We start from the raw sequence: 26,202 nt of genomic DNA, 5'->3' as shown, positions 1-26,202 counted from the left end.
TTCAATTCTATTCTCAAGTAGGTCTGTGTCTTTATTCCTCTTTTACCCCTAGGTTCTTCATGACATTTTTTTTTCTTAAATTCCATATATATGTGTTAACATACGGTATTTGTCTCTCTCTTTCTGACTTACTTCACTCTGTATGACAGACTCTAGGTCTATCCACCTCATTACAAGTAGCTCAATTTCGTTTCATTTTATGGCTGAGTAATATTCCATTGTATATATGTGCCACATCTTCTTTATCCATTCATCCGATGATGGACACTTAGGTTGTTTCCATCTCCGGGCTATTGTAAATAGAGCTGCAATGAACATTTTGGTACACAACTCTTTTTGAATTATGTTTTTCTCAGAGTATATGCCCAGTGGGATTGCTGGGCCATATGGTGGTTCTATTTGTAGTTTTTTAAGGAACCTCCATACTGTTCTCCATAGTGGCTGTATCAATTTACATTGCCACCAACAGTGCAAGAGGGTTCCCTTTTCTCCACACCCTCTCCAGCATTTATTGTTTCTAGATTTTTAGATGATGGCCATTCTGACTGGTGTGAGATGATATCTCATTGTAGTTTTGATTTGCATTTCTCTAATGATGAGTGATGTTGAGCATTCTTTCATGTGTTTGTTGGCAGTCTGCATATCTTCTTTGGAGAAATGTCTATTTAGGTCTTCTGCCCATTTTTGGAGTGGGTTGTTTGTTTTTTTGTAATTAAGCTGCATGAGCTGCTTATAAATTTTGGAGATTAATCCTTTGTCAGTTGCTTCATTTGCAAATATTTTCTCCCATTCTGAGGGTTGTCTTTTGGTCTTCTTTATGGTTTCCTTTGCTATGCAAAAGCTTTTAAGTTTCATTAGGTCCCATTTGTTTGTTTTTGGTTTTATTTACATTTCTCTAGCAGGTGGGTCAAAAAGGATCTTGCTGTGATTTATGTCATAGAGTGTTCTGCCTATGTTTTCCTCTAAGAGTTTGATAGTTTCTGGCCTTATATTTAGGTCTTTAATCCATTTTGAGCTTATTTGTGTGTATGGTGTTAGGGAGTAATCTAATCTAATACTTTTACATGTACCTGTCCAGTTTTCCCAGCACCACTTATTGAAGAGGCTGTCCTTTCTCCACTGTAGATTCCTGCCTTCTTTATCAAAGGTAAGGTGGCCATATGTGCGTGGGTTTATCTCTGGGCTTTCTATCCTGTTCCATTGATCTATCTTTCTATTTTTGTGCCAGTACCATATTGTCTTGATGACTGTAGATTTGTAGTATAGTCTGAAGTCAGGGAGCCTGATTCCTCCAGCTCCGTTTTTTGTTCTCAAGATTGCTTTGGCTATTCAGGGTCTTTTATGTTTCCATACAAATTGTGAAATTTTTTGTTCTAGTTCTGTGAAAAATGCCAGTGGTAGTTTGATAGGGATTGCATTGAATCTGTAGATTGCTTTGGGTAGTAGAGTCATTTTCACAATGTTGATTCTTCCAATCCAAGAACATGGTATATCTCTCCATCTATTTGTATCATCTTTAACTTCTTTCATCAGTGTCTTATAATTTTCTGCATACAGGTCTTTTGTCTCCTTAGGTAGGTTTATTCCTAGATATTTTATTCTTTTTGTTGCAGTGGTAAATGGGAGTGTTTTCTTGATTTCACTTTCAGATTTTTCATCCTTAGTGTACAGGAATGCCAGAGATTTCCGTGCATTAATTTTGAATCCTGCTACTTTACCAAATTCATTGATTAGCTCTAGTAGTTTTCTGGTAGCATCTTGAGGATTCTCTATGTATAGTATCATGTCATCTGCAAAGAGTGACAGCTTTACTTCTTCTTTTCTGATTTGGATTCCTTTTATTTCCTTTTCTTCTCTGATTGCTGTGGCTAAAACTTCCCAAACTATGTTGAATAATAGTGGTGAGAGTGGGCAACCTTGTCTTGTTCCTGATCTTAGTGGAAATGCTTTCAGTTTTTCACCATTGAGAACGATGTTGGCTGTGGGTTTGACATATATGGCCTTTATTATGTTGAGGAAAGTTCCCTCTATGCCTACTTTCTGCGGGGTTTTTATCATAAATGGGTGTTGAATTTTGTCAAAAGCTTTCTCTGCATCTATTGAGATGATCATATGGTTTTTCTCCTTCAGTTTGTTAATATGGTGTATCACGTTGATTGATTTGCATATATTGAAGACTCCTTGCATTCCTGGAATAAACCCCGCTTGATCATGGTGTATGATCCTTTTAATGTGCTGTTGGATTCTGTTTGCTAGTATTTTGTTGAGGAATTTTGCATCTATGTTCATCAGTGATATTGGCCTGTAGTTTTCTTTCTTTGTGACATCCTTGTCTGGTTTTGGTATCAGGGTGATGGTGGCCTCGTAGAAGGAATTTGGGAGTGTTCCTCCCTCTGCTATATTTTGGAAGAGTTTGAGAAGGATAGGTGTTAGCTCTTCTCTAAATGTTTGATAGAATTTGCCTGTGAAGCCATCTAGTCCTGGGCTTTTGTTTGTTGGAAGATTTTTAATCACAGTTTCAATTTCAGTGCTTGTGATTGATCTGTTCATATTTTCTATTTCTTCCTGATTCAGTCTTGGCAGGTTGTGCCTTTCTAAGAATTTGTCCATTTCATCCAGGTTGTCCATTTTATTGGCATAGAGTTGCTTGTAGTAATCTCTCATGATCTTTTGTATTTCTGTAGTGTCAGTTGTTACTTCTCCTTTTTCATTTCTAATTCTATTGATTTGAGTCTTCTCTCTTTTTTTCTTGATGAGTCTGGCTAGTGGTTTATCAATTTTGTTTATCTTCTCAAAGAACCAGCTTTTAGTTTTATTGATCTTTGCTATAGTTTCCTTCATTTCTTTTTCATTTATTTCTGATCTGATTTTTATGATTTCTTTCCTTCTGCTAACTTTGTGGGTTTTTTGTTCTTCTTTCTCTAATTGCTTTAGGTGCAAGTTTAGGTTGTTTATTCGAGATGTTTCCTGTTTCTTAAGGTAGGATTGTATTGCTATAAACTTCCCTCTGAGAACTGCTTTTGCTGCATCCCATAGATTTTGTGTTGTCGTGTCTCCATTGTCATTTGTTTCTAGGTATTTTTTGATTTCCTCTTTGATTTCTTCAGTGATCACTTCGTTATTAAGTAGTGTATTGTTTAGCCTCCATGTGTTTGTATTTTTTACAGATCTTTTCCTGTAATTGATATCTAGTCTCATAGCCTTGTGGTCGGAAAAGATACTTGATACAATTTCAATTTTCTTAAATTTACCAAGGCTTGATTTGTGACCCAAGATATGATCTATCCTGGAGAATGTTCCGTAAGCACTAGAGAGAAATGTGTATTCTGGTTTTTTTTGGATAGAATGTCCTATACATATCAATTAAGTCCATCTTGTTTAATGTATCATTTAAAGCTTGTGTTTCCTTATTTATTTTCATTTTGGATGATCTGTCCATTGGTGAAAGTGGGGTGTTAAAGTCCCCTACTATGAATGTGTTACTGTCGATTTCCCCTTTTATGGCTGTTAGTATTTGCCTTATGTATTGAGGTACTCCTATGTTGGGTGCATAAATATTTACAATTGTTTTATCTTCTTCTTGGATCAATCCCTTGATCATTATGTAGTGTCCTTCTTTGTCTCTTCTAATAGTCTTTATTTTAAAGTCTATTTTGTCTGATATGAGAATTGCTACTCCAGCTTTCTTTTGGTTTCCATTTGCATGAAATACCTTTTTCCATTCCCTTACTTTCAGTCTGTATGTGTCTCTAGGTCTGAAGTGGGTCTCTTGTAGACAGCAAATATATGCGTCTTGTTTTTGTATCCATTTAGCCAGTCTATGTCTTTTGGTTGGAGCATTTAGTCCATTTACATTTAAGGTAATTATCGATATGTATGTTCCCATTCCCATTTTCTTAATTGTTTTGGGTTCGTTATTGTAGGTCTTTTCCTTCTCTTGTGTTTCTTGCCTAGAGAAGTTCCTTTAGCAGTTGTTGTAGAGCTGGTTTGGTGGTGCTGAACTCTCTCAGCTTTTGCTTGTGTGTAAAGGTTTTAATTTCTCCATCAAATCTGAATGAGATCCTTGCTGGGTAGAGTAATCTTGGTTGCAGGTTTTTCTCCTTCATCACTTTCAATATGTCCTGCCACTCCCTTCTGGCTTGCAGAGTTTCTGCTGAAAGGTCAGCTGTTAACCTTATGGGGATTCCCTTGTGTGTTATTTGTTGTTTTTCCCTTGCTTCTTTTAATATGTTTTCTTTGTATTTAATTTTTGACAGTTTGATTAATATGTCTTGGCATATTTCTCCTTGGATTTATCCTGTATGGGACTCTCTGTGCTTCCTGGACTTGATTAACTATTTCCTTTCCCATATTAGGGAAGTTTTCAACTATAATCTCTTCAAAGATTTTCTCAGTCCCTTTCTTTTTCTCTTCTTCTTCTGGAACCCCCATAATTCAAATGTTGGTGCGTTTAATGTTGTCCCAGAGGTCTTGGAGACTATCCTCAGTTCTTTTCATTCTTTTTTCTTTATTTTTCTCTGCAGTAGTTATTTCCACTATTTTATCTTCCAGGTCACTTATCCATTCTTCTGCCTCAGTTATTCTGCTATTGATCCCATCTAGAGTATTTTTCATTTCATTTATTGTGTTGTTCATCATTGTTTGTTTCATTTTTAGTTCTTCTAGGTCCTCGTTAAATGTTTCTTGCATTTTGTCTATTCTATTTCCAAGATTTTGGATCATCTTTACTATCATTATTCTGAATTTTTTTCAGGTAGACTGCCTATTTCCTCTTCATTTGTTAGGTCTGGTGGGTTTTTATCTTGCTCCTTCATCTGCTGTGTGTTTTTCTCTCTTCTCATTTTGCTTATCTTACTGTGTTTGGGTTCTCCTTTTTGCAGGCTGCAGGTTTGTAGTTCCTGTTATTTTTGGTGTCTGTCCCCAGTGGCTAAGGTTGGTTGTGTAGGCTTCCTGGTGGAGGGTACTAGTGCCTGTGTTCTGGTGGATGAGTCTGGATCTTGTCTTTCTGGTGGGCAGGTCCACGTTTGGTGGTGTGTTTGGGGTGTCTGTGGACTTATTATGATTTTGGGCAGCTCTGTGCTAATGGATGGGGTTGTGTTCCTGTCTTGCTAGTTGTTTGGCATAGGATGTCCAGCACTGTAGCTTGCTGGTCGTTGAGTGAAGCTGAGTACTGGTGTTGAGATGGAGATCTCTGGGAGATTTTCGCCATTTGATATTATGTGGAGCTGGGAGGTCTCTTGTGGACCAGTGTCCTGAAGTTGGCTCTCCCACCTCAGAGGCACAGCACTAACTCCTGGCTGCAGCACCAAGAGCCTTTCATCCACATGGCTCAGAAGAAAAGGGAGAAAAAGTAGAAAGAAAGAATTAGTAGAAGTAGGAAGAAAGAAAGAAAGGAGGGAGGGAGGGGGGGAGGTAGGATGGAAGAAGGAGGGAAGGAAAGAAAAAAGAAAGAAAGAAGATAAAGTAAAATAAAATAAAGGTAAAATATAATAAAGTCATTAAAATAAAAAAAAATTAAGAGAATAAAACCCAAAAACCAACAAAAAAAAACAGATGCATAGAAAACCCTGGGACAAATGGTGGAAGCAAAGCTATACAGACAAAATCTCACACAGAAGCATACACATACACACTCACAAAAAGAGGAAAAGGGGAAAAAATCATAAATCTTGCTCTCGAAGTCCACCTCCTCAATTTGGGATGATTCGTTGTCTAAAGGAGGGAAGGAAGGAAAGAAAGAAAGAAGATAAAGTAAAATAAAATAAAGTTATTAAAATAAAAAGTAATTATGAAGAAAAAATTTTTTAAAAAAACAGACGGATAGAACCCTCAGACAAATGGTGGAAGCAAAGCTATACAGACAAAATCTCACACAGAAGCATGCACATACACACTCACAGAAAGAGGAAAAGGGGAAAAAATCATAAATCTTGCTCTCAAAGTCCACCTCCTTAATTTGGGATGGTTCGTTGTCTATTCATGTATTCCACAGATGCAGGGTACATCAAGTTGATTGTGGAGCTTTAATCCGCTGCTCCTGAGGCTGCTGGGAGAGATTTCCCTTTCTCTTCTTTGTTCTCACAGCTCCCAGGGGCTCAGTTTTGGATTTGGCCCCGCCTCTGCGTGTAGGTCGCCAAGGGGGTGTCTGTTTTTCACTCAGACAGAACGGGGTTAAAGGAGCCGCTGATTCAGGGGCTCTGGCTCACTCAGGCCTGGGGGAGGGAGGGGCACGGAGTGCGGGGCGAGCCTGCGGCGGCAGAGGCCGGCGTGATGTTACACCAGCCTGAGGCGTGCCGTGCGTTCTCCCGGGAGAGTTGTCCCTGGATCCCGGGACCCTGGCAGTGGCGGGCTGCACAGGCTCCCTGGAAGGGGATGTGGATAGTGACCTGTGCTTGCACACAGGCTTCTTGGTGGCGGCAGCAGCAGCCTTAGCATCTCAAGCCCGTCTCTGGGGTCCGCGCTGTTAGCCGTGGCTCGCGCCCTTCTCTGGAGCTCCTTTAAGCAGCGTTCTTAATCCCCTCGCCTCGCGCACCAGGAAACAAAGAGGGAAGAAAAAGTCTCTTGCCTCTTCGGTAGGTCCAGACTTTTCCCCAGACTCCCTCCCGGCTAGCCGTGGCGCACTAACCCCTTGCAGGCAGTGCTCACGCCGCCAACCCCAGTCCTCTCCCTGCGCTCCGACCGAAGCCCGAGCCTCAACTCCCAGCCCCGCCCGCCCCGGCGGGTGAGCAGACAAGCCTCTCGGGCTGGTGAGTTACGGTCGGCACCGATCCTCTGTGCGGGAATCTCTCCGCTTTGCCCCCCGCACCGCTGTTGCTGTGCTCTCCTCCGCAGCTCCGAAGCGTTTCCCCTCCACCACCCGCAGTTTCCGCCCGCGAAGGGGCTTCCTAGTGTGTGGAAACCTTTCCTCCTTCACAGCTCCCTCCCACTGGTGCAGGTCCCGTCCCTATCCTTTTGTCTCTGTTTATTCTTTTTTCTTTTTCCCTACCCAGGTACTTGCGGGGTTTCTTGCCTTTTGGGAGGTCTGAGGTCTTTTGCCAGCGTTCAGTAGGTGTTCTGTAAGAGTTGTTCCACGTCTAGATGTATTTCTGGTGTATCTGTGGGGAGGAAGGTGATCTCCGCGTCTTACTCTTTACAGAAATTTTTTAAAATTAGGCTTCTACATGTTTGCTTAAATCAGCAGATTATTGATGGCAGTTAGGTTTGCAATGGGAAAGAAATACTACATTGAACCTCTATGTAGCTTTATTCTCAGGAGTAATTAATCTTGAAAAAAGGGTTACTAGGTTATAATAAGGGAAAAAGGAACTCCCAGCAAGGAAACTTACACGGAGCCACCCAGAACCTTCTGCCTTTCAAATGGGTTTAGGCCCGGAGCATGAGCTATACCACTGTTAATACAGCTGATGGAGCCCAAAGATTTACCTAACTCAAATGAACATGATCCCAAGAGCATCATGGACCTTAATCAAAGCCTCTAGGGAGCCATGTCTAACTAGCTTTTGAAAAATATTTTTCAGAAAGTTTCTCCGTTGTTTTAACATTGACCTGCTGTGGAGACAGATGGAATCTAAATTGATATTCAACATTTTGTCTGTAATTCCAGATTAACCTAGAAGTTCAAACCATTACCAATGCTATAAAAATTGAAATTGTAGAATTTCAGTAAACATAGAAGTTATTTTCTAATAATGTTTCTAGTTTTATAGTTGTTTTACAGTTTATATAAATGTGGTATTGATTGCCATACAACACAGTATTATACAGAGGCAGTATAATGTAATAGTTCAGAGTATGGGCTTTTGAGCCAGACTGCCTGGGTGTGTATCTTGGCTTTGCCACTTACTAGCAGAATGACCTTGAGCAAGTCTCTCTGTGCTTGTTTCCTCATACATAAAATGGGAATAATAATAGTAACCAGTCAGGGTTTTCCAGAGAAACAGAATCAGTAGGAGATAACTGTATATACATATATAGTATATGTTTCCAGGCCATCAGGCTGGTAATTCTTGGTCAGAATCTGATGCTATAGTCTTAAGGCAAAATTTCTTCTTTCACAGAGAAACCTCAGTTTTGCCTATAAGGCCTTTCAGCTGATTGAACAAGACCCACCCACATTAGTAAGGATAATTTCCTTTAGTTAAAGTCAGCTGATTGTAGATGTTAATCACATCTACAAAACACCTCCACAGCAACACCCAGATTAATTAGTATTTGATTGAATAACTGGGTTCTGTAGCCTAGTCAAATTGACACATAAAGCTTACCATTATACCTACTATCAAATTCATAAAAATTGTGAAAATTTAATGAGTTAATGCATGTAAAGTACTTAGAACAGAGCCGAACACATAGGAGGCACTCATAAAGGTTAGCTATTATTATATACTCTTTAAATCCCAAAAGTACTCTGGTTCTAAAAAAGATAATAAGATTTAGTGATAGTTACTATGAAATCATAATATATCTGTGCTAGATAGAACCTTGGAGGTCTTCTAGGCCAGCCTCTCATCTTAAAAATATGGAGGCCAAGGTCCAATCTGTTTTTTGTTTGTTTGTTTTTCCATAAATTTATTTATTTATTTATTTTTGCCTGTGTTGGGTCTTCGTTTCTGTGCGAGGGCTTTCTCTAGTTGCAGCGAGCGGGGGCCACTCTTCATCACGGCGCGCGGGCCTCTCACTGTCGCAGCCTCTCTTGTTGTGGAGGACAGGCTCCAGACGCGCAGGCTCAGTAGTTGTGGCTCACAGGCCCAGTTGCTCCACGGCATGTGGGATCCTCCCAGACCAGGGCTCGAACCCGTGTCCCCTGCATTGGCAGGGAGATTCTCAACCACTGCGCCACCAGTGAAGCCCCAGTCTGTTTTTCATAGTGCAGCCATAGTGATTTTGCTTTTTCACAGTAAGCAGTATACAGAGAAAGCCCTCATGTGGCTTACATCTTAATAAGATACCCATAGTTTCTGTCCCAACTCTAACCAATATTCTTATTCATTTTCATGCAGGAAAGGAATGAGAGAATTGGGTTCAGAGACTGTGCTACAGGCCAAGTGCCCCCAAACAAGTAGAAATGTTTATACTCAACTTTTAGATTCAGAGGCTTGGGACCTAACGTTTTCCCACATTGGCATCATTGTCTTATTTGAAATTTTAAAGTAGTTCTTCTAGGGACTTCCCTGGTGGCACAGTGGTTAGGAAACTGCCTGCCAGTGCAGGGGACGTGGATTCTAGCCCTGGTCTGGGAAGATCCCACATGCCACGGAGCAACTAAGTCCATGCACCATGACTACAGAACCTGCACTCTAGAGCCCGTGAGCCACAACTACTGAGCCTGCGTGCCACAACTACTGAAGCCTGTGCTCCTAGAGCCCGTGCTCCACAACAAGAGAAGCCACTGCAATGAGAAGCCCACGCACCACAACGAAGAATAGCCCCCGGCTCACCGCAACTAGAGAAAGCCTGTGAGCAACAATGGAAGACCCAACACAGCCAAAAATTAATTAATTAATTTAAAATAAAAGTTAAAAAATAAAGTAGTCCTTCTATGGGGTCTCTTTTCATCAGGACTTAAGTCATTTCTCAAGAATATACTAAATACTCCTGAGGGCCTGAGGGAAATAAAAAATGTACTTTCTTAGCCCCTGATTTTCAACCACTGTGAAACTTGGCCACTGGGGAAGTTGTCTCATGCCCTTGACATGAAGACCCATTAACAAAAACTGCATAAAAGCATGAATAATAAATCTTTAGGACATTTACAGTTTGACAAAGCACTTTTAAGAGCTAGGCAGAGCAAGGATTATTATCCCCACCTTATTAAAGAGGAAGCTTAGGCTCAAAGTTGTAAAGTGAGTCAGTCGCCCAAAACTACATAGTAAATAACAGATCGTGGCTGCCTAATTCGTAGTGTAATGTGCTCTCTGTTGTGTTATTCTACTGGCTATGTCCAGGGGATAGAAATCTGGAGAAGAGTTACTTCTCAACTCTGCAGAAGGTTCTCTTCCTTAGTTCTAAAGTGAAGGCAGTCTTTAGCCATACTTAATCACATTTGAATATAACTTTTCTACTTTGCTTTGAACAAATGACGATCAGTATTTTTAAATCTGCAACTAAGTTTAACTGAGAAAAAGCCTCTGTGAAGTTTTAAAAATATACCTGAAAGCTATGAAGTTAGCCAATTAATTTTGATATTTTTCTTACTCTGGAAATTAATATTAACTTTTTCAGTAATGTGCACCTTTCGTTGGATTGGACCTAAATATGCCTTTAGTAATGTTAATTTTGTTAGATTTTATGGGTATGCTTATAAATTTAGGACTTATTCTTACTTTAATTAGCCATAATTATCTGAAACTTGAACTTTGGAATGTTTTTTCTCCTCATTTTTTAATTCCTCCAGGTCACGATGGTAGCTCTGAAACTAACATATGCACCTTTTATTATTTGGCAAATATTTCTCCAGCAAATATAAGATTATTTTAAATTGCTTTCCTATTCACAGTGTGGAGTGCAGTAAAACAAGAAAATCTATGAAATTAGCTTCACCTTTGTTCCTGTCTCTATACCGTTTGGTATATTATATTGTAATCATTTATTTGTCTGTGGTTTTTGAGGATAAGGACTTTGTCATGGCATTTTCAGAGGTAGTGTAGTATAAGTAAAAGAAAATAAACTTTGGAGTCAGTCAGACCTGGTTCCAAATCCTAGGTCTATCACTTTCCAGCTGAGGGCCCTTGGGCAAATTTCCTTCACCTCTGAGCCTCAGTTTACATACCTTTAAAATAAGGAAAATAATACCAACTTCATAAGGTTATTATGACAAATTATTAAATGCACCCGACACAGTTCTGCTACATAATAGGTGCTTCACGAATATTTGACATTCCTCTCCTTTTCGTGTTAGCATCCCTAGGCTAACAGGGGTACTTAAAATAAGTTTGTTACTGGGGCTTCCCTGGTGGCGCAGTGGTTGAGAGTCCGCCTGCTGATACAGGGGGCGCGGGTTCGTGCCCCGGTCCGGGAGGATCCCACACGATGCGGAGTGGCTGGGCCCGTGAGCCATGGCTGCTGGGCCTGCGCGTCCGGAGCCTGTGCTCTGCAACGGGAGAGGCCGCAACAGTGAGAGGCCCGCGTACTGTAAGAAAAAAAAAGTTTGTTACTTAAAGTTTTGTTAAACCTTTGTTGAATGACTGAATGATTGTTTGAATACATATTTTGTCAAAGAAGAATCATATTTAAAGAATAAACAGTTATTATAGAATGAATTTTCTATTGAATTTAACTTTTTTCAATTTAGTTGTAACTTAAAAATGTATTCTCTCTACATTTCAAAATTATTGGTGCTGTGTGCTAGTGAGTGGAGGTTAACACTGCATAGTCTCACTGCACCAAGCTCTCTGCTTTCTGCGTCTTATGAGGCTTCTTGCCTTTTAGGTATTCCATGTGGTTACCATTTTGGAAGTGTTTGTTTTGAGGAAGAAATGTTGCCCTTATCTTCCTCGTCTTTCCTTGTGGCATTCTTTTGGTTTCTCTCGTTTATAACGCTCACCTTACTCTAGATTGTACTGACGTTATTTGTAGACTTGTCTTTGGCCACAAAGAGCTCAAAATCTACTACCGAGGTTCTTAACTTATTCAAGGATCTTGAATAATCTTTTTGAGACTATGACAAAAGGTATGAAATGTACTCCCAGAAGAATGTACATATGTACAAACAAAAGTTTTCTTATTAGTTCTGGAGGTTCATGGACTCCAGGGTAAAGACTCTTTTTCTAGATTGTGTGTTTCTTAAGAGCAATACCTGGGGGACTTACCTGGTGTTCACGTGGGTAAGACTCCACACTTCCAGTGCAGGGGGCCCGGGTCCAATCCCCGGTCGCGGAACTAGATCCCACGTGCCTGCCGCCACTAAGAGTCCACATGCTGCAACTAAGAAGCCTGCAAGCCGCAACTAAGAGCCTGCGTGCCTCAACTAAGACCCGGCGCAGCCAAAACAGATAGATAGATAGATAGATAGATTTTTTTTTTTTAAATCAATACCTGGGTTTCATTGACCTTTGACAGAGCCTACTGTGTATGTAGGAGATACTCAGCAAATAGTTTCTGAATTTATGAATTTAAATGCAAAATGAAAACCTTCAGGTTTCTTACTACAGAATCTCTAAACATGTCTTTTTTGTTTCCTTAGGCTTCCATCTCAGTGGCACAGTAACTGAGCCGGCCACTACTTCTGAACCAGCAGTGACTTACAAAGTTGCCATCAGTTTTGATCGATGTAAAATCACTTCAGTGGCATGTGGCTGTGGGAACAAAGACATATTCTACTGTGCCCATGTGGTAGCGCTCTCACTCTACAGGATCCGTAAACCAGACCAAGTCAAACTGCGTCTTCCTATCTCAGAAACCCTTTTCCAGATGAATAGAGACCAGCTACAAAAGTTTATTCAGTATTTAATCACGGCACACCACACTGAAGTTCTTCCTACTGCACAGAAGCTGGCAGATGAGATTCTATCCTCCAACTCCGAAATCAACCAAGTAAACGGTAATTGTACAACATTTTTGTTGCTAAAAATATATTTTGTTGCTTTATTGCATGTTTAGAGATTGGGATACATTTGCCATTGTAATCACTCAACCTTAATCAGTTCATTCTATCCAAACTATTTATTAACTCTGTTTCTTAAAGCAATCCAATTGTCCACCTCATAAAGGTTTGGCAAAAAAGGACAGAGAATGTTAGAGTTACATATTGATCTAGTTTATGGACTTCATTTGTCCTTACAATCCCTGCTCCAGGAGCCTGGGATATTCAGGAGTGAGAGAAAGCATAAAATAATTAGTGCCATTCAGTGAACTGAAATGGATATGAGAATTCCTTAACATTTCAGGAACCTGCATAGCATCAAGGTTATTCCAAAGAGCATCTGCTAGCATTGTGTTTATGAGCTATGTAATGGGAGGGTTTATGGATGGAGAAAGATATTATGTTCACTTACTCATTCAACAAGGATATGTTGAGTACCTACACTGTGCAAGTGGTAGCGCTGATTGTTGAGAGCATAAAACAGACATGGTTCCTGCCTTCAAATTGCTTATAATCTAGTAGAAAAGACAGCTAAGTCTGAAATAAATGCTTGCATTTATTATGAAGCCAGGTTGTAGATATTTAATCACAGGAAACCGTTGAAGAATTTTGAGAAGAGGAGCTATATGAGCCAATTTTTCATTTTGTTGGTTAGGTCCTACTATGTTCCAGGCATCATGCAAGAGATTTTATACATGTTTATATATGTTAATTCATTTAGTTTTCAAAACTATCCTGTGAGGTAGGTATTATAACCATTTCCATTTTATAAATAAGGAAATTATTTATAACCTAGGCTCACCTGATTTCAGAACTCAGGTTTTTAATGCTTCTCTATACTACCTCTCTATTTTTAGAAGAAACTTTGGTATTAGCGTGAACAAGGCAGTGAGGCCAGGTGAATGGCCTGTATAATACTATGGTATGTGCCAAAGGGCCTGCTTTTCCCAGTTGCCCAATAGAGCTAATCAAGTCCTACACACAGCCTCACCACTCCTCAGAAATAAGGATAGTCAGACAGGCTTCCAGGAACTCTCGCTAACTAGCCGAAATAATCTTCTGTTGTTTTATCCTCAAAGTTGTAGTGTTTACATGGTAACTGAGCTCTATTTGAGAGATACTGTTAAAGAGTAACTATATATATATATATATCTTCTTATCCCACATAGGGAGCCTGTTCTATTTCTCTGACCTCCTTAAGTCTAGAGTTCTTAGGGACCTGAGTTCAGCTCCAGGTCTGTAACACCACAGCTGGGTTATGGCCTACTTTCATGCATCATTCCCACTAGCTCTTTCTCAGAATTTTTGCCTATATCCAAGCTCTCTTGCCTTTTTCTTGAACTAACCACCTTGGTTGAGTGCCTGTATTGCACCTGCCTTGTTCATCACCACTGTCACCAAAGCAACCCTCTTTCCCCTTTACCACTGTGCTGAAGCAATCTTTATTCCTCATTATACCTCCCATCTCAGCATCTTATTATATGTCTGAAATTAGTCTAAGTTGCCAGAGTGAACTTGAGATGTTATTCTCAACCTTCCCCAGGAACTACTACTTCTGTACCTGTGTTTATTCCAGACTAATATTAGCTTTCTACCCCAGGTTCCCTAGTATTCCACAAGGTCTTTCTTAATATATTTCTAATAACCAGTGCTGATATAGGCAGTGATACTGAAAATGATGAGGGCGAGGAGTGGAGATATCTTAGAGGCAAGGTGGACTGGATTCAACATCCAGGTGTGTAGGATGGGTGGGGAGTGAAGAAGAGGAAGATGAGAAAAAACTCAGTTCCAGAATGTCCAGCTACGATGGCTGGATTTGACAATAATGTTGCCATTCACTTAGGGAACGTAAGGGGAGGGATAAATTTAGGAGGAAGACGAATTCAGTTTAAGTTTGAGGTGCTTGTAGAACACTTAGGTGAAGATTTCTGATACAAAATTGGGTGTTGGATCTGGAGCTAAGGACAAAAGTCAGAATTTTGGAGTTATTAGCATAGAGATGATCTTTGAAGTCCTGTTTCTGTTCCCTGCTAAATGTATAAACACCTAGAACATCTTCCGTCTCCTCTCTCTCAAGCCCTACTCTTCACCAAAACAGACTTTAAAAAGCAGGAATAAAATTTCTAAAACTGCTAGCTACCTGCTTTTTTTTTTTTAAATTTTGGTTGTGTTGGGTCTTCGTTGCTGCATGTGGGCTTTCTCTAGTTGCGGTGAGCAGGGGCTACTCTTTGTTGTGGTGAGTGGGCTTCTCATTGCGGTGGCTTCTCTTGTTGTAGAGCACGGGCTCTAGGCGCATGGGCTTCAGTAGTTGTGGCTCATGGGCTCTAGAGTACAGTCTCAGGAGTTGTGGCGCATGGGCTTAGTTGCTCCACGGCATGTGGGATCTTCCCAGAGCAGGGCTCCAACTCATGTCCCCTGCATTGACAGGTGGATTCTTAATGACTGTGCCACCAGGGAAGCCCTAGCTACCTGCTTTTAATCCCGGGAATGGATCCAGGTATTGCTCTGCTCCTCATGTCCCTGAAAACTTTTATTAGTCCCTGTAAGTGGTTTTAGCTAGACTTTGCCTTGTCCCCTTTGGATTGGTGATTCAATTTGGACCATCTTTCCAACTCTTCATCTAGCACTGCTCCATGCTCTGTTTGTGATTTTCTCTGGTAACTCCATACCCCGAGATTCTCTGGCATATAGCATCCAGGCTAGGTCTTCAGTTGCTGTTTATCCATACAGAGAGTTTGGATACCAAGAGAAAATTATGATAACTTGAGGAGTTAGGTCAGGAACCATGTCTTACAAATTTCTGAGTCTCCATCACCAAGCATGGTACCTGGAAAATAATAAGGATTTGTTGAATGAATACAACAAATCCTTATTATTTGTTGTATTCATGCATATACAGGTGATGAAACAGGGGCCAGTGTAGGAATTAGCAAAGTAGAATGAGAAATGAGGAGAAGCTAGCAAGTAACTATAAAATTGAGTTTTAAGTATAAAATTGAGTTTTAGGAAGTAAATGGTCAACAATGTTGAATATTGTGGAAGATACAGACCAGAACTAACAAACATAGAACAGCAATTTGGGGGAAATAGAGACTATGCAGAGAGAAGAAAACCTTGAAAAATTATTATTAATATCATCATAGGAATAGAAGATATTTTAACCATGAAATAAAAACTGGATACTATAAAAAGAAATTCACAGAACAGAAAGAACTAATGAATATTACAAATATAATGGCAAAAAAAATATAAAACTAAGTGATGGAAAATAAAGGTAAGGAAAGTTCCTATAGAGTAGAGCAGAAAGACAAAGAGTTTTTTTTTAAAAAGAAGATGAAAAGATGAAAAATAGGAAGAAAAAAGGCAGTTAAAAATTAAGAGAAGGGAAAAAAAAAAAAATTAAGAGAATGGGGCTTCCCTGGTGGCACAGTGGTTGAGAGTCTGCCTGCCGATGCAGGGGACATGGGTTCGTGCCCCAGTCCAGGAAGATCCCACATGCTGCAGAGCGGCTGGGCCCGTGAGCCATGGCCGCTGAGCCTGTGCGTCCGGAGCCTGTGCTCCGCAATGGGAGAGGCCACAACAGTGAGAGGCCCGCGTACTGCCAAAAAAAAAAAAAATCCTTTCATTTTATCTTCACTTGTTACCGTTTGTCTTATAATCCTGTGGAAATTTTCATACGAAAATGTCAAAGTATCATTTATATTGACCAAGTCCACTTTACCACTACTGAGGGTAATTAGTTTCATACTCATCTCTTTTTATAAAAAGACTAAAATGTTCTAACCAGTGAACACAGATAGGGATATTTTTATCTTTTGTTTTTAACCAAAGGATCATTTTTTTTTTTAAGATTTTGCCTGGGAGTTAGTGAGAGAGCTAGAGAAGCTGGTTGTGAACTCCAGGCCTGGCTTATCTAGTTAAAATTATCTTTGCTCTTATTCGTTCATCCCTAAATGCTGTACCCTTCTCTGCTATCTGACCTTTAATGTTGCTATTTCTTAAAAATTAATCTTAAATTTTCTCCTCTTATTCTATATGATCTCTGCAGGCAATCTCAGCTACCTCCTTTACCTTAATGTCATCTATGTATTATGACTCACAGATTTACTTCTCCTATATCCAACTGACTATTCTGTATCAAAGACATCCGCAAATCAACATATCCAAACATGAATTTATCTTCTTCCTCAAATTTGCACAATAAATAGCACCACCATCTAGCCACTGGATCATGATAGAACACTTTTTTTCTCATAATCCACATGCATTCCAGTGCAAGACCTGTTAGTTTTACCTCTCAAGTATCTTTCATCATTTTCCACTTCTCTCTGTTGATACTCTCATCACCCTAAATAAAACCACTGTAATCTCCCAGCTAAATTGCTACTATAGCCTTCTAACTGATCTTTCCATATCCACTGTTGCTCCCTCCTATTCCATTCTCCACACAGCCATCCAAAGTAACTTTTCTATAACTACAGATTTTGTCATATCACTTCTTGTTTAAAATCCTTCAATGGCCTCCTGTTGCACTTAGGGTAAAATCCAGATTTCATACGGCCTACAAAACCTTGCATGATCTGGCTTTTGCCTTCATTTTCACATGATATTCCCTCTCCTTGGAATACTCTTCCTATCCTCTCCCCCTTGTTATAGATGTACTTAATTACCACAATGATTTATGGCTTCATGCTTTTATGAGCAAAAACTACACACAGTATTTCCTCCACTCTCTGCCAGGCTAACTCTTATTCATTCCTCATTATTCACTTAAATGTCACTTTCTCAGGGAAAACTTATTTGACCTTTCTTTACACACAGATATGTACCTGGGTGATTATTTGCTTGACATTCCTTTCCCCAACTAGTCTATCAGCTCCACAAGGACAGGGACTATATCTGCTTATTTAACACTGTCTATCCAGTCTTTGGCACAGGCCCCTGGCACATAGGCTCTCAATAAATATTGAATAAACGGAAATGTCCTAGAAAATCCTTCTCAGGCCTTTTGGGTTTTTTCCCGCCATGCCTCAAGGCTTGCAGGATCTTAGTTCCCAGACCAGGGATCCAACACAGGCCCTCAGCAGTGAGAGCCCGAGTCTTTACCACTGGACCGCCAGGGTACTCCCATGACTTTGATTTCTTCAACAGCCACACCAGCTCCATATAGACTGTTACCTGGACTTACTCCCTTTTTTTTTCTGCAAGCACCCATTTTGGCAGCTCAGTTTCTTGTCTCCCGGATTCCTTATAGACCAGAAAACATTTACACAGTTTACCATCCTTTCTTTCCTATCAGATAAACAAACCCTTTTGAAGTTTTAGGTGAAATTTTACTGTTAATAACTCTCTAGGCTTTGCCTTATCCTAGCCTAATGTAAGGTACCTAATACCGTGCCTGGCACATAGTAGGGGGCTAATCACTGCTTGCCGTTATTATAATTTTGAACTCTCATTTTCAAAATCCCCTCCTGGTATTCCAGCAGTAATTGCGCTATCCCAGAAGTTTTCCATCGTGTGCACACTAGGTATTAATAAACTGCGCCTGATTTCTTCCACAGCTGCTGCTACTACCACCAGCTGGGCCCAAAAGATTCACCAGTTTGCTCCATACCCCTTCAAATCCTTAGAGGGGGTGTCACTCCACACCTCCAATCTGTTGGCTAAGGCCAGCTCCCCTGGGAGACTGGGTCCTGCTCCTGATTTTTCTTTTTCTAGTTGAACCACCCAAGGGTAAGAATTGGTATTCAAACCATCTCTGCCCCTTGCTTTCGGAGCACCATTGCTATTCTTTCCTCATCAGCAAGGTACTCAGAGGCCCAGTCCTTGGTTTATACTTAGTTTATCTTATTTTATCTCAGTTCCATCTCTGTAGAGCTAGTGAAAAGTAGAATCAGAAGTGAGACTCTGTAATCTGCATTTTTAACAACAAACCCCAAGTGATTAACATTTGAGAATCACTGTACTGGTGAGAACTCTTGTTATTCTCACTGTGTGGAAAATGCGTTATTCTGACTTACCCTATATTCTGTGTGGTAGAATAAACCAAGAAAGGATATGGCTATTTTCAGACACACCATCCAGCTTACATTCAGGGCCTGAACCAGGTGGTTGGTAGATCACAGCAATATGAGGCTAGAGGCCAAAGTATAGCTTTGTAGTGAAGAACAAGACTTTGAAGAGAGACCAACATATAGATTCTAACTCATATACTTTCAGTCTGTTACATTACTTACCTGTATAAGCTTTAGTTGTTTTTGCTTTAAAATTAGGATAATAATACCACCTCATAGAGTTGTTAGGAGAGTTCACTGGAATATACTCAACAGATATTCATTGAGCATCTACTATGTGACAGGCACTGTTCACATGTTGCAAATATACCAGGAAATAAAACAATTTATGCCCTCAAGGAGCATTCATTCTAGCGGGGATGTGTATAAAAAGTGCTTAGACTCTGGCGTGGAGGAAGCATTCAATAAATGGCTGTTATTAACAAATATATAAGGATAAGGAGTGTATTTGTTTTTCTTTGCCACTTTCAGTTTACAGAAGAAGTATAGGAGATATTATTTGCCCACCTGGAGCTTAGATCAAGGTGGTCAATAGGACATTCTATAAATATTTTGTTTGTTTGTTTGTTCATTCTATAAATATTAACTCAGTGCTGAATGATCCAGGCACTGTGAGGTATAAAATGAGTCTGTACACTAGGCTTTAAAAACTTCAATCTAGTTGGGAATATATGAGAAGTGCACAATTCCAACGTAAAAGAAAATGCAATAGGTCTTCCAAAAGGCCAAAGTGATCTTTTTTTTTTTAATATATATATCTCTTTAACATCTTTATTGGAGTATAATTGCTTTACAATGGTGTGTTAGTTTCTGCTTTATAACAAAGTGAATCAGTTATACATATACATTTGTCCCCGTATCTCTTCCCTCTTGCATCTCCCTCCATCCCACCCTCCCTATCCCACCCCTCTAGGTGGTCACAAAGCACCAAGCTGATCTCCCTGTGCTATGCGGCTGCTTCCCACTAGCTAGCTGTTTTATGTTTGATAGTGTATATATGTCCATGCCACTCTCTCACTTTGTCCCAGCTTACCCTTCCCCCTCCCCATATCCTCAAGTCCATTCTCTACTAGGTCTGCGTCTTTATTCCCGTCTTGCCCCGAGGTTCTTCATGACCTTTTTTTCTTTTTTAGATTCCATATATGTGTGTTAGTGTATGGTATTTGTTTTTCTCTTTCTGACTTACTTCACTCTGTATGACAGACTCTAGGTCCATCAACCTCACTACAAATAACTCAATTTTGTTTCTTTTTATGGCTGAGTAATATTTCATTGTTTATATGTGCCACATCTTCTTTATCCATTCATCTGTCGATGTACACTTAGGTTGCTTCCATGTCCTGGCTATTGTAAATAGAGCTACAGTGAACATTGTGGTACATGACTGTTTTTGAATTATGGTTTTCTCAGGGTATATGCTCAGTAGTGGGATTGCTGGGTCATATGGTAGTTCTAGTTTTTTAAGGAACCTCCATACTGTTCTCGTAGTGGCTGTATCAATTTACATTCCTACCAACAGTGCAAGAGGGTTCCCTTTTCTCCACACCCTCTCCAGCATTTAATGTTGTGTAGATTTTTTGATGATGGCCATTCTGACTGGTGTGAGATGATATCTCATTGTAGTTTTGATTTGCATTTCTCTAATGATTAATGATGTTGAGCATTCTTTCATATGTTTGCTGGCAATCTGTATATCTTCTTTGGAGAAATGTCTGTTTAGGTCTTCTGCCCATTTTTGGATTGGGTTTTTTGTTTTTTTTAATGTTGAGCTTCATGAGCTGTTTGTATATTTTAGAGATTAATCCTTTGCCCATTGATTCATTTCCAAATATTTTCTCCCATTCTGAGTGTTGTCTTTTCATCTTGTTTATGGTTTCCTTTGCTGTGCAAAAGCTTTTAAGTTTCATTAGGTCCCATTTGTTTATTTTTGGTTTTATTTCCATTTCTCTAGGAGGTGGGTCCAAAAGGATCTTGCTGTGATTTATGTCATAGAGTGTTCTGCCTATGTTCTCCTCTAAGAATTTGATTGTGTCTGGCCTTACATTTAGGTCTTTAACCATTTTGAGTTTATTTTTGTGTATGGTGTTAGGGAGTGTTGTAATTTCATTCTTTTACACGTAGCTGTCCAGTTTTCCCAGCACCACTTATTGAAGAGGCTGTCTTTTCTCCACTGTATGTTCTTCCCTCGTTATCAAAGATAAAGTGACTATATGTGCGTGGGTTTATCTCTGGGCTTTCTATCCTGTTCCATTAATCTATATTTCTGTTTTCGTTTCAGTACCATACTATCTTGATTACTGTAGCTTTGTAGTATAGTCTGAAGTCAGGGAGCCAGACTCCTCCAGCTCCGTTTTTCTTTCTCAAGATTGCTTTGGCTATTCGGGGTCTTTTGTGTTTCCATACAAATTGTGAAATTTTTTGTTCTAGTTCTGTGAAAAATGCCAGTGGTAGTTTGATAGGGATTGCATTGAATCTGTAGATTGTTTTGGGTAGTAGAGTCATTTTCACAATGTTGGTTCTTCCAATCCAAGAACATGGTGTATCTCTCCATCTATTTGTATCATCTTTAATTTCTTTCATCAATGTCTTATAATTTTCTGCATACAGGTCTTTTATCTCCTTAGGTAGGTTTATTCCTAGATAGTTTATTCTTTTTGTTGCAGTGGTAAATGGGAGTGTTTTCTTAAGTTCACTTTCAGACTTTTCATCATTAGTATACAGGAATGCAAGAGATTTCTGTGCATTAATTTTGTATCCTGCTACTTTACCAAATTCATTGATGAGCTCTAAGAGTTTTCTGGTAGCATCTCTAGGATTCTCTATGTATAGTATCATGTCATCTGCAAACAGTGACAGCTTTACTTCTTCTTTTCCAATTTGGATTCCTTTTATTTCTTTTTCTTCTCTGATTGCTGTGGCTAAAACTTCCAAAACTATGTTGAATAATAGTGGTGAGAGTGGGCAACCTTGTCTTGTTCCTGATCTTAGAGGAAATGGTTTCAGTTTTTCACCATTGAGGACAATGTTGGCTGTGGGTTTGTCATATACGGCCTTTATTATGTTGAGGAAAATTCCCTCTACGCCTACTTTCTGGATGGTTTTTAATCATAAATGGATGTTGGATTTTGTCAAAAGATTTCTCTGCATCTATTGAGATGATCATATGGTTTTTCTCCTTCAATTTGTTAATATGGTTTATCCGAATGATTGATCTGTGTATATTGAAGAATCCTTGCATTCCTGTGGTAAACCTCAATTGATCATGGTGTATGATCCTTTTAATGTGCTGTTGGATTCTGTTTGCTAGTATTTTGTTGAGGATTTTTGCATTTGTGTTCATCAGTGATATTGGCCTGTAGTTTTCTTTCTTTGTGACATCTTTGTCTGGTTTTTGTATCAGGGTGATGGTGGCCTTGTAGAATGAGTTTGGGAGTATTCCTCCCTCTGCTATATTTTGGAAGAGTTTGAGAATGATAGCTGTTAGCTCTTCTCTAAATGTTTGATAGAATTTGCCTGTGAAGCCATCTGGTCCTGGGCTTTTGTTTGTTGGAAGATTTTTAATCACAGTCTCAATTTCAGTGCTTGTGATTGGTCTGTTCATATTTTCTGTTTCCTCCTCGTTCAGTCTCGGAAGGTTGTCCTTTTCTAAGAATTTGTCCATTTCTTCCAGGTTGTCCATTTTACAGGCATATTGTTGCTTTTAGTAATCTCTCATGATCCTTTGTATTTCTGCAGTGTCAGTTGTTACTTCTCCTTTTCCATTTCTAATTCTATTAATTTGAGTCTTCTCCTTTTTTTCTTGATGAGTCTGGCTAGTGGTTTACCAATTTTGTTTATCTTCTCAAAGAACCAGCTTTTAGTTTTATTGATCTTTGCTATCATTTCCTTCATTTCTTTTTCATTTATTTTTGATCTGATCTTTATAATTTCTTTCCTTCTGCTGACTTTGGGGGTTTTTTGTTCTTCTTTCTCTAATTGCTTTAGGTGTAAGGTTAGGTTGTTTATTTGAGATGTTTCTTGTTTCTTAAGGTAGGATTGCATTGCTATAAACTTCCCTCTTAGAACTGCTTTTGCTGCATCCCGTAGGTTTCGGGTCTTCGTGTTTTCATTATCATTTGTTTCTAGGTATATTTTGATTTCCTCTGTGCTTTCTTCAGTGATCTCTTGGTTATTAAGTAGTGTACTGTTTAGCCTCCAGTGTTAGTATTTTTACAGGTTTTTTCCTGTAATTGATATCTAGTCTCATAGCATTGTGGTCAGAAAAGATATTTGAGATGATTTCAATTTTCTTAAATTTACCAAGGCTTGATTTGTGGCCCAAGATATGCTCTATCCTGGAAAATGTTCCATGAGCACTTGAGAAGAAAGTGTATTGTGTTGTTTTTGGATGGAATGTCCTATATATATTAATTAAGTCCATGTTGTTTAATGTATCATTTAAAGCTTTTGTTACCTTATTTATTTTCATTTTGGATTATCTGTCCATTGGTGAAAGTGGGGTGTTAAAGTCCCCTACTATGTTTGTGTTACTGTTGATTTCCCCTTTTATGGCTGTTAGTATTTGCCTTATGTATTGAGGTGCTCCTATGTTGGGTGCATAAATATTTACAATTGTTATATCTTCTTCTTGGATTGACCCCTTGATCATTATGTAATGTCCTTCTTTGTCTCTTGCAATAGTCTTTGTTTTAAAGTCTGTTTTGTCTGATATGAGAATTGCTACTCCAGCTTTCTTTTGGTTTCCATTTGCATGGAATATCTTTTTCCATCCCCTCACTTTCAGTCTGTATGTTTCCCTAGGTCTGAAGTGGGTCTCTTGTAGACAGCAGATATACGGGTCTTGTTTTTGTATCCATTCAGCCAATCTGTGTCTTTTGGTGGGAGCATTTAATCCATTTACATTTAAGGTAATTATCGTTATGTATGTTCCTATTAACATTTTCTTAATTGTTTTGGGTTTGTTATTGTAGGTCTTTTCCTTCTCTTATGTTTCCTACCTAGAGAAGTTCCTTTAGCATTTGTTGTAAAGCTGGTTTGGTGGTGGTGAATCCTGTTAGCTTTTGCTTGTCTGTAAAGGTTTTAATTTCTCCATCAAATCTGAATGAGATCCTTGCTGGGTAGAGTAATCTTGATTGTAGGTTTTTCTCCTTCATCACTTTCAATATGTCCTGCCACTCCCTTCTGGCTTGCAGAGTTTCTGCTGAAAGATCAGCTGTTAACCTTATGGGGATTTCCTTGTGTGTTGTTGTTTTTCCCTTGCTGCTTTTAATGTTTTTTCTTTGTATTTAATATTTGATTGTTTGATTAATATGTGTCTTGGCGTGTTTCTCCTTGGATTTATCCTGTATGGGACTCTCTATGCTTCCTGGACTTGATTAAGTATTTCCTTTCCCATATTAGGGAAGTTTTCGACTATAATCTCTTCAAAGATTTTCTCAGTCCCTTTCTTTTTTTCTTCTTCTGGGACCCCTATAATTCGAATGTTGGTGTGTTTAATGTTGTCCCAGAGGTCTCTGAGACTGTCCCCAATTCTTTTCATTCTTTTTTCTTTATTCTGCTCTGCAGTAGTTATTTCCATTATTTTATCTTCCAGGTCACTTATCCATTCTTCTGCCTCAGTTGTTCTGCTTTGATCCCTTTGAGACAATTTTTAATTTCATTTATTGTGTTGTTCATCATTGTTTGTTTGCCCTTTAGTTCTTCTAGGTCCTTGATAAATGTTTCTTGTATTTATTCTATTTCCAAGATTTTGGATCATCTTTAGTATCATTATTCTGAATTGTTTTTCAGGTAGACTACCTATTTCCTGTTCATTTTTTAGGTCTGGTGGGTTTTTGCCTTGCACCTTCATCTGATGTGTGTTCCTCTGTCTTCTCATTTTGCTTAACTTACTGTGTTTGGGATCTCCTTTTTGCTGGCTGCAGGTTCGTAATTCCTGTTGTTTTTGGTGTCTGTCCCCAGTGGCTAAGTTCGTTCAGTGTGTTGTGTAGGCTTCCTGGTGGAGGGGACTAGTGCCTGTGTTCTGGTGGATGAGTCTGGATCTTGTCTTTCTGGTGGGCAGGTCCACGTCTGGTGGTGTGTTTTGGGGTGTCTGTGACCTTATTATGATTTTAGGCAGCCGCTGTGCTAATGGATGGGGTTGTGTTCGTGTCTTGCTAGTTGTTTGGCCTAGGGTGTCCAGCACTGTAGTTTGCTGGTTGTTGAGTGGAGCTGGGTCTTGGCGTTGTGATGGAGATCTCTGGGAGATATTCACCATTTGATATTACGTGGAGCTGGGAGGTCTCTTGTGAACCAGTGTCCTGAACTTGGCTCTCCCACCTCAGAGACACAGCCCTGATGCCTGGGTGAAGCACCAAGAGCCTGTCATCCACACAGCTCAGAATAAAAGGGAGGAAAAAAAGAAAGAAAGAAAGAAGATAAAATAAAATAAAGTAAAATAAGGTAAAATAAAATTAAATAAAGTTATTAAAATAATTATTAAAATCATTTTTTAAGTAATAAAAAAAGAAAGAAGAGAGCAACCAAACCAAAAATCAAATCCACCAATGATAACAAGTGCTATAAACTATACTAAAAAAAAAATTAAAAAAAAAAACAACGGACAGACAGAACCCTAGGACAAATAGTAAAAGCAAAGCTATACAGACAAAATCACACACAGAAGCATACCCATACACACTCATGAAAAGAGAAAAAGGGAAAAATGTATATATATATCATTGCTCCCAAAGTCCACCTCCTCAATTTGGGATGATTCATTGTCTATTCAGGTATTCCACAGATGCAGGGTACATCAAGTTGATTGTGGAGATTTAATCCGCTGCTCCTGAGGCTGCTGGGAGAAATTTCCCTTTCTTTTCTTTGTTCGCACAGCTCCTGGGTTTCAGCTTTGGATTTGGACCCGCCTTGCGTGTAGGTCGCCTGAAGGCATCTGTTCTTCGCTCAGACAGGATGGGGTTAAAAGAGCAGCTGATTTCGGGGGCTCTGGCTCACTCAGGCTTGGGGGAGGGAGGGGTACGGATTCAGGGTGAGCCTGCGGCGGCAGAGGCCATCATGACATTGCAACAGCCTGAGCCGCGCCGTGTGTTCTCCCGGGGAAGTTGTCCCTGGATCATGGGACCCTGGCAATGGTGGGCTGCGCAGGCTCCCAGGAGGGGAGGTGTGGATAGTGACCTGTGCTTGCACACAGGCTTCTTGGTGGCTGCAGCAGCAGCCTTAGCATCTCATGCCCGTCTCTGGGGTCCGTGCTGATAGCCGCGGCTCACGCCCATCTCTGGAGCTCCTTTAAGCAGCACTCTTAATCCCCTCTCCTTGTGCAACAGGAAACAAAGAGGCAAGAAAAAGTGTCTAGCCTCTTCGGCAGCTCTAGACTTTTTCCCGGACTCCCTCCCACCTAGCTGTGGCGCACTAGCCCCCTTCAGGCTGTGTTCACCCAGCCAACCCCAGTCCTCTCCCTGGGATCCGACCTCCAAAGCCCAAGCCTCAGCTCCCAGTGCCCGCCCGCCCCAGTGGGTAAGCAGACAAGCCTCTCAGGCTGGTGAGTGCTGG

At 39.8% G+C, this 26,202-nt stretch overlaps 1 protein-coding gene across 1 annotated transcript in view; it reads left to right on the top strand.

The window, feature by feature from the left end:
• The window catches only part of ZSWIM5 (zinc finger SWIM-type containing 5), a 260,178-nt gene that overhangs the window by 168,570 nt on the left and 65,406 nt on the right, over nucleotides 1–26,202 (top strand). The window contains exon 2 of the mRNA XM_079903847.1: nucleotides 12,182–12,538. Within this exon, the coding sequence (XP_079759973.1) occupies nucleotides 12,182–12,538 (357 nt within the window). The remainder of the gene's footprint in view (nucleotides 1–12,181; nucleotides 12,539–26,202) is intronic.

This window comes from Stenella coeruleoalba (genome assembly GCF_951394435.1).
Source record: "Stenella coeruleoalba genome assembly, chromosome: 1".
In the NCBI taxonomy this organism is placed as follows: Eukaryota; Metazoa; Chordata; class Mammalia; order Artiodactyla; family Delphinidae; genus Stenella; species Stenella coeruleoalba.
The sequence above is the reverse complement of the archived record's forward strand: the minus strand, read 5'-3'. Positions and strand labels throughout refer to the sequence as shown.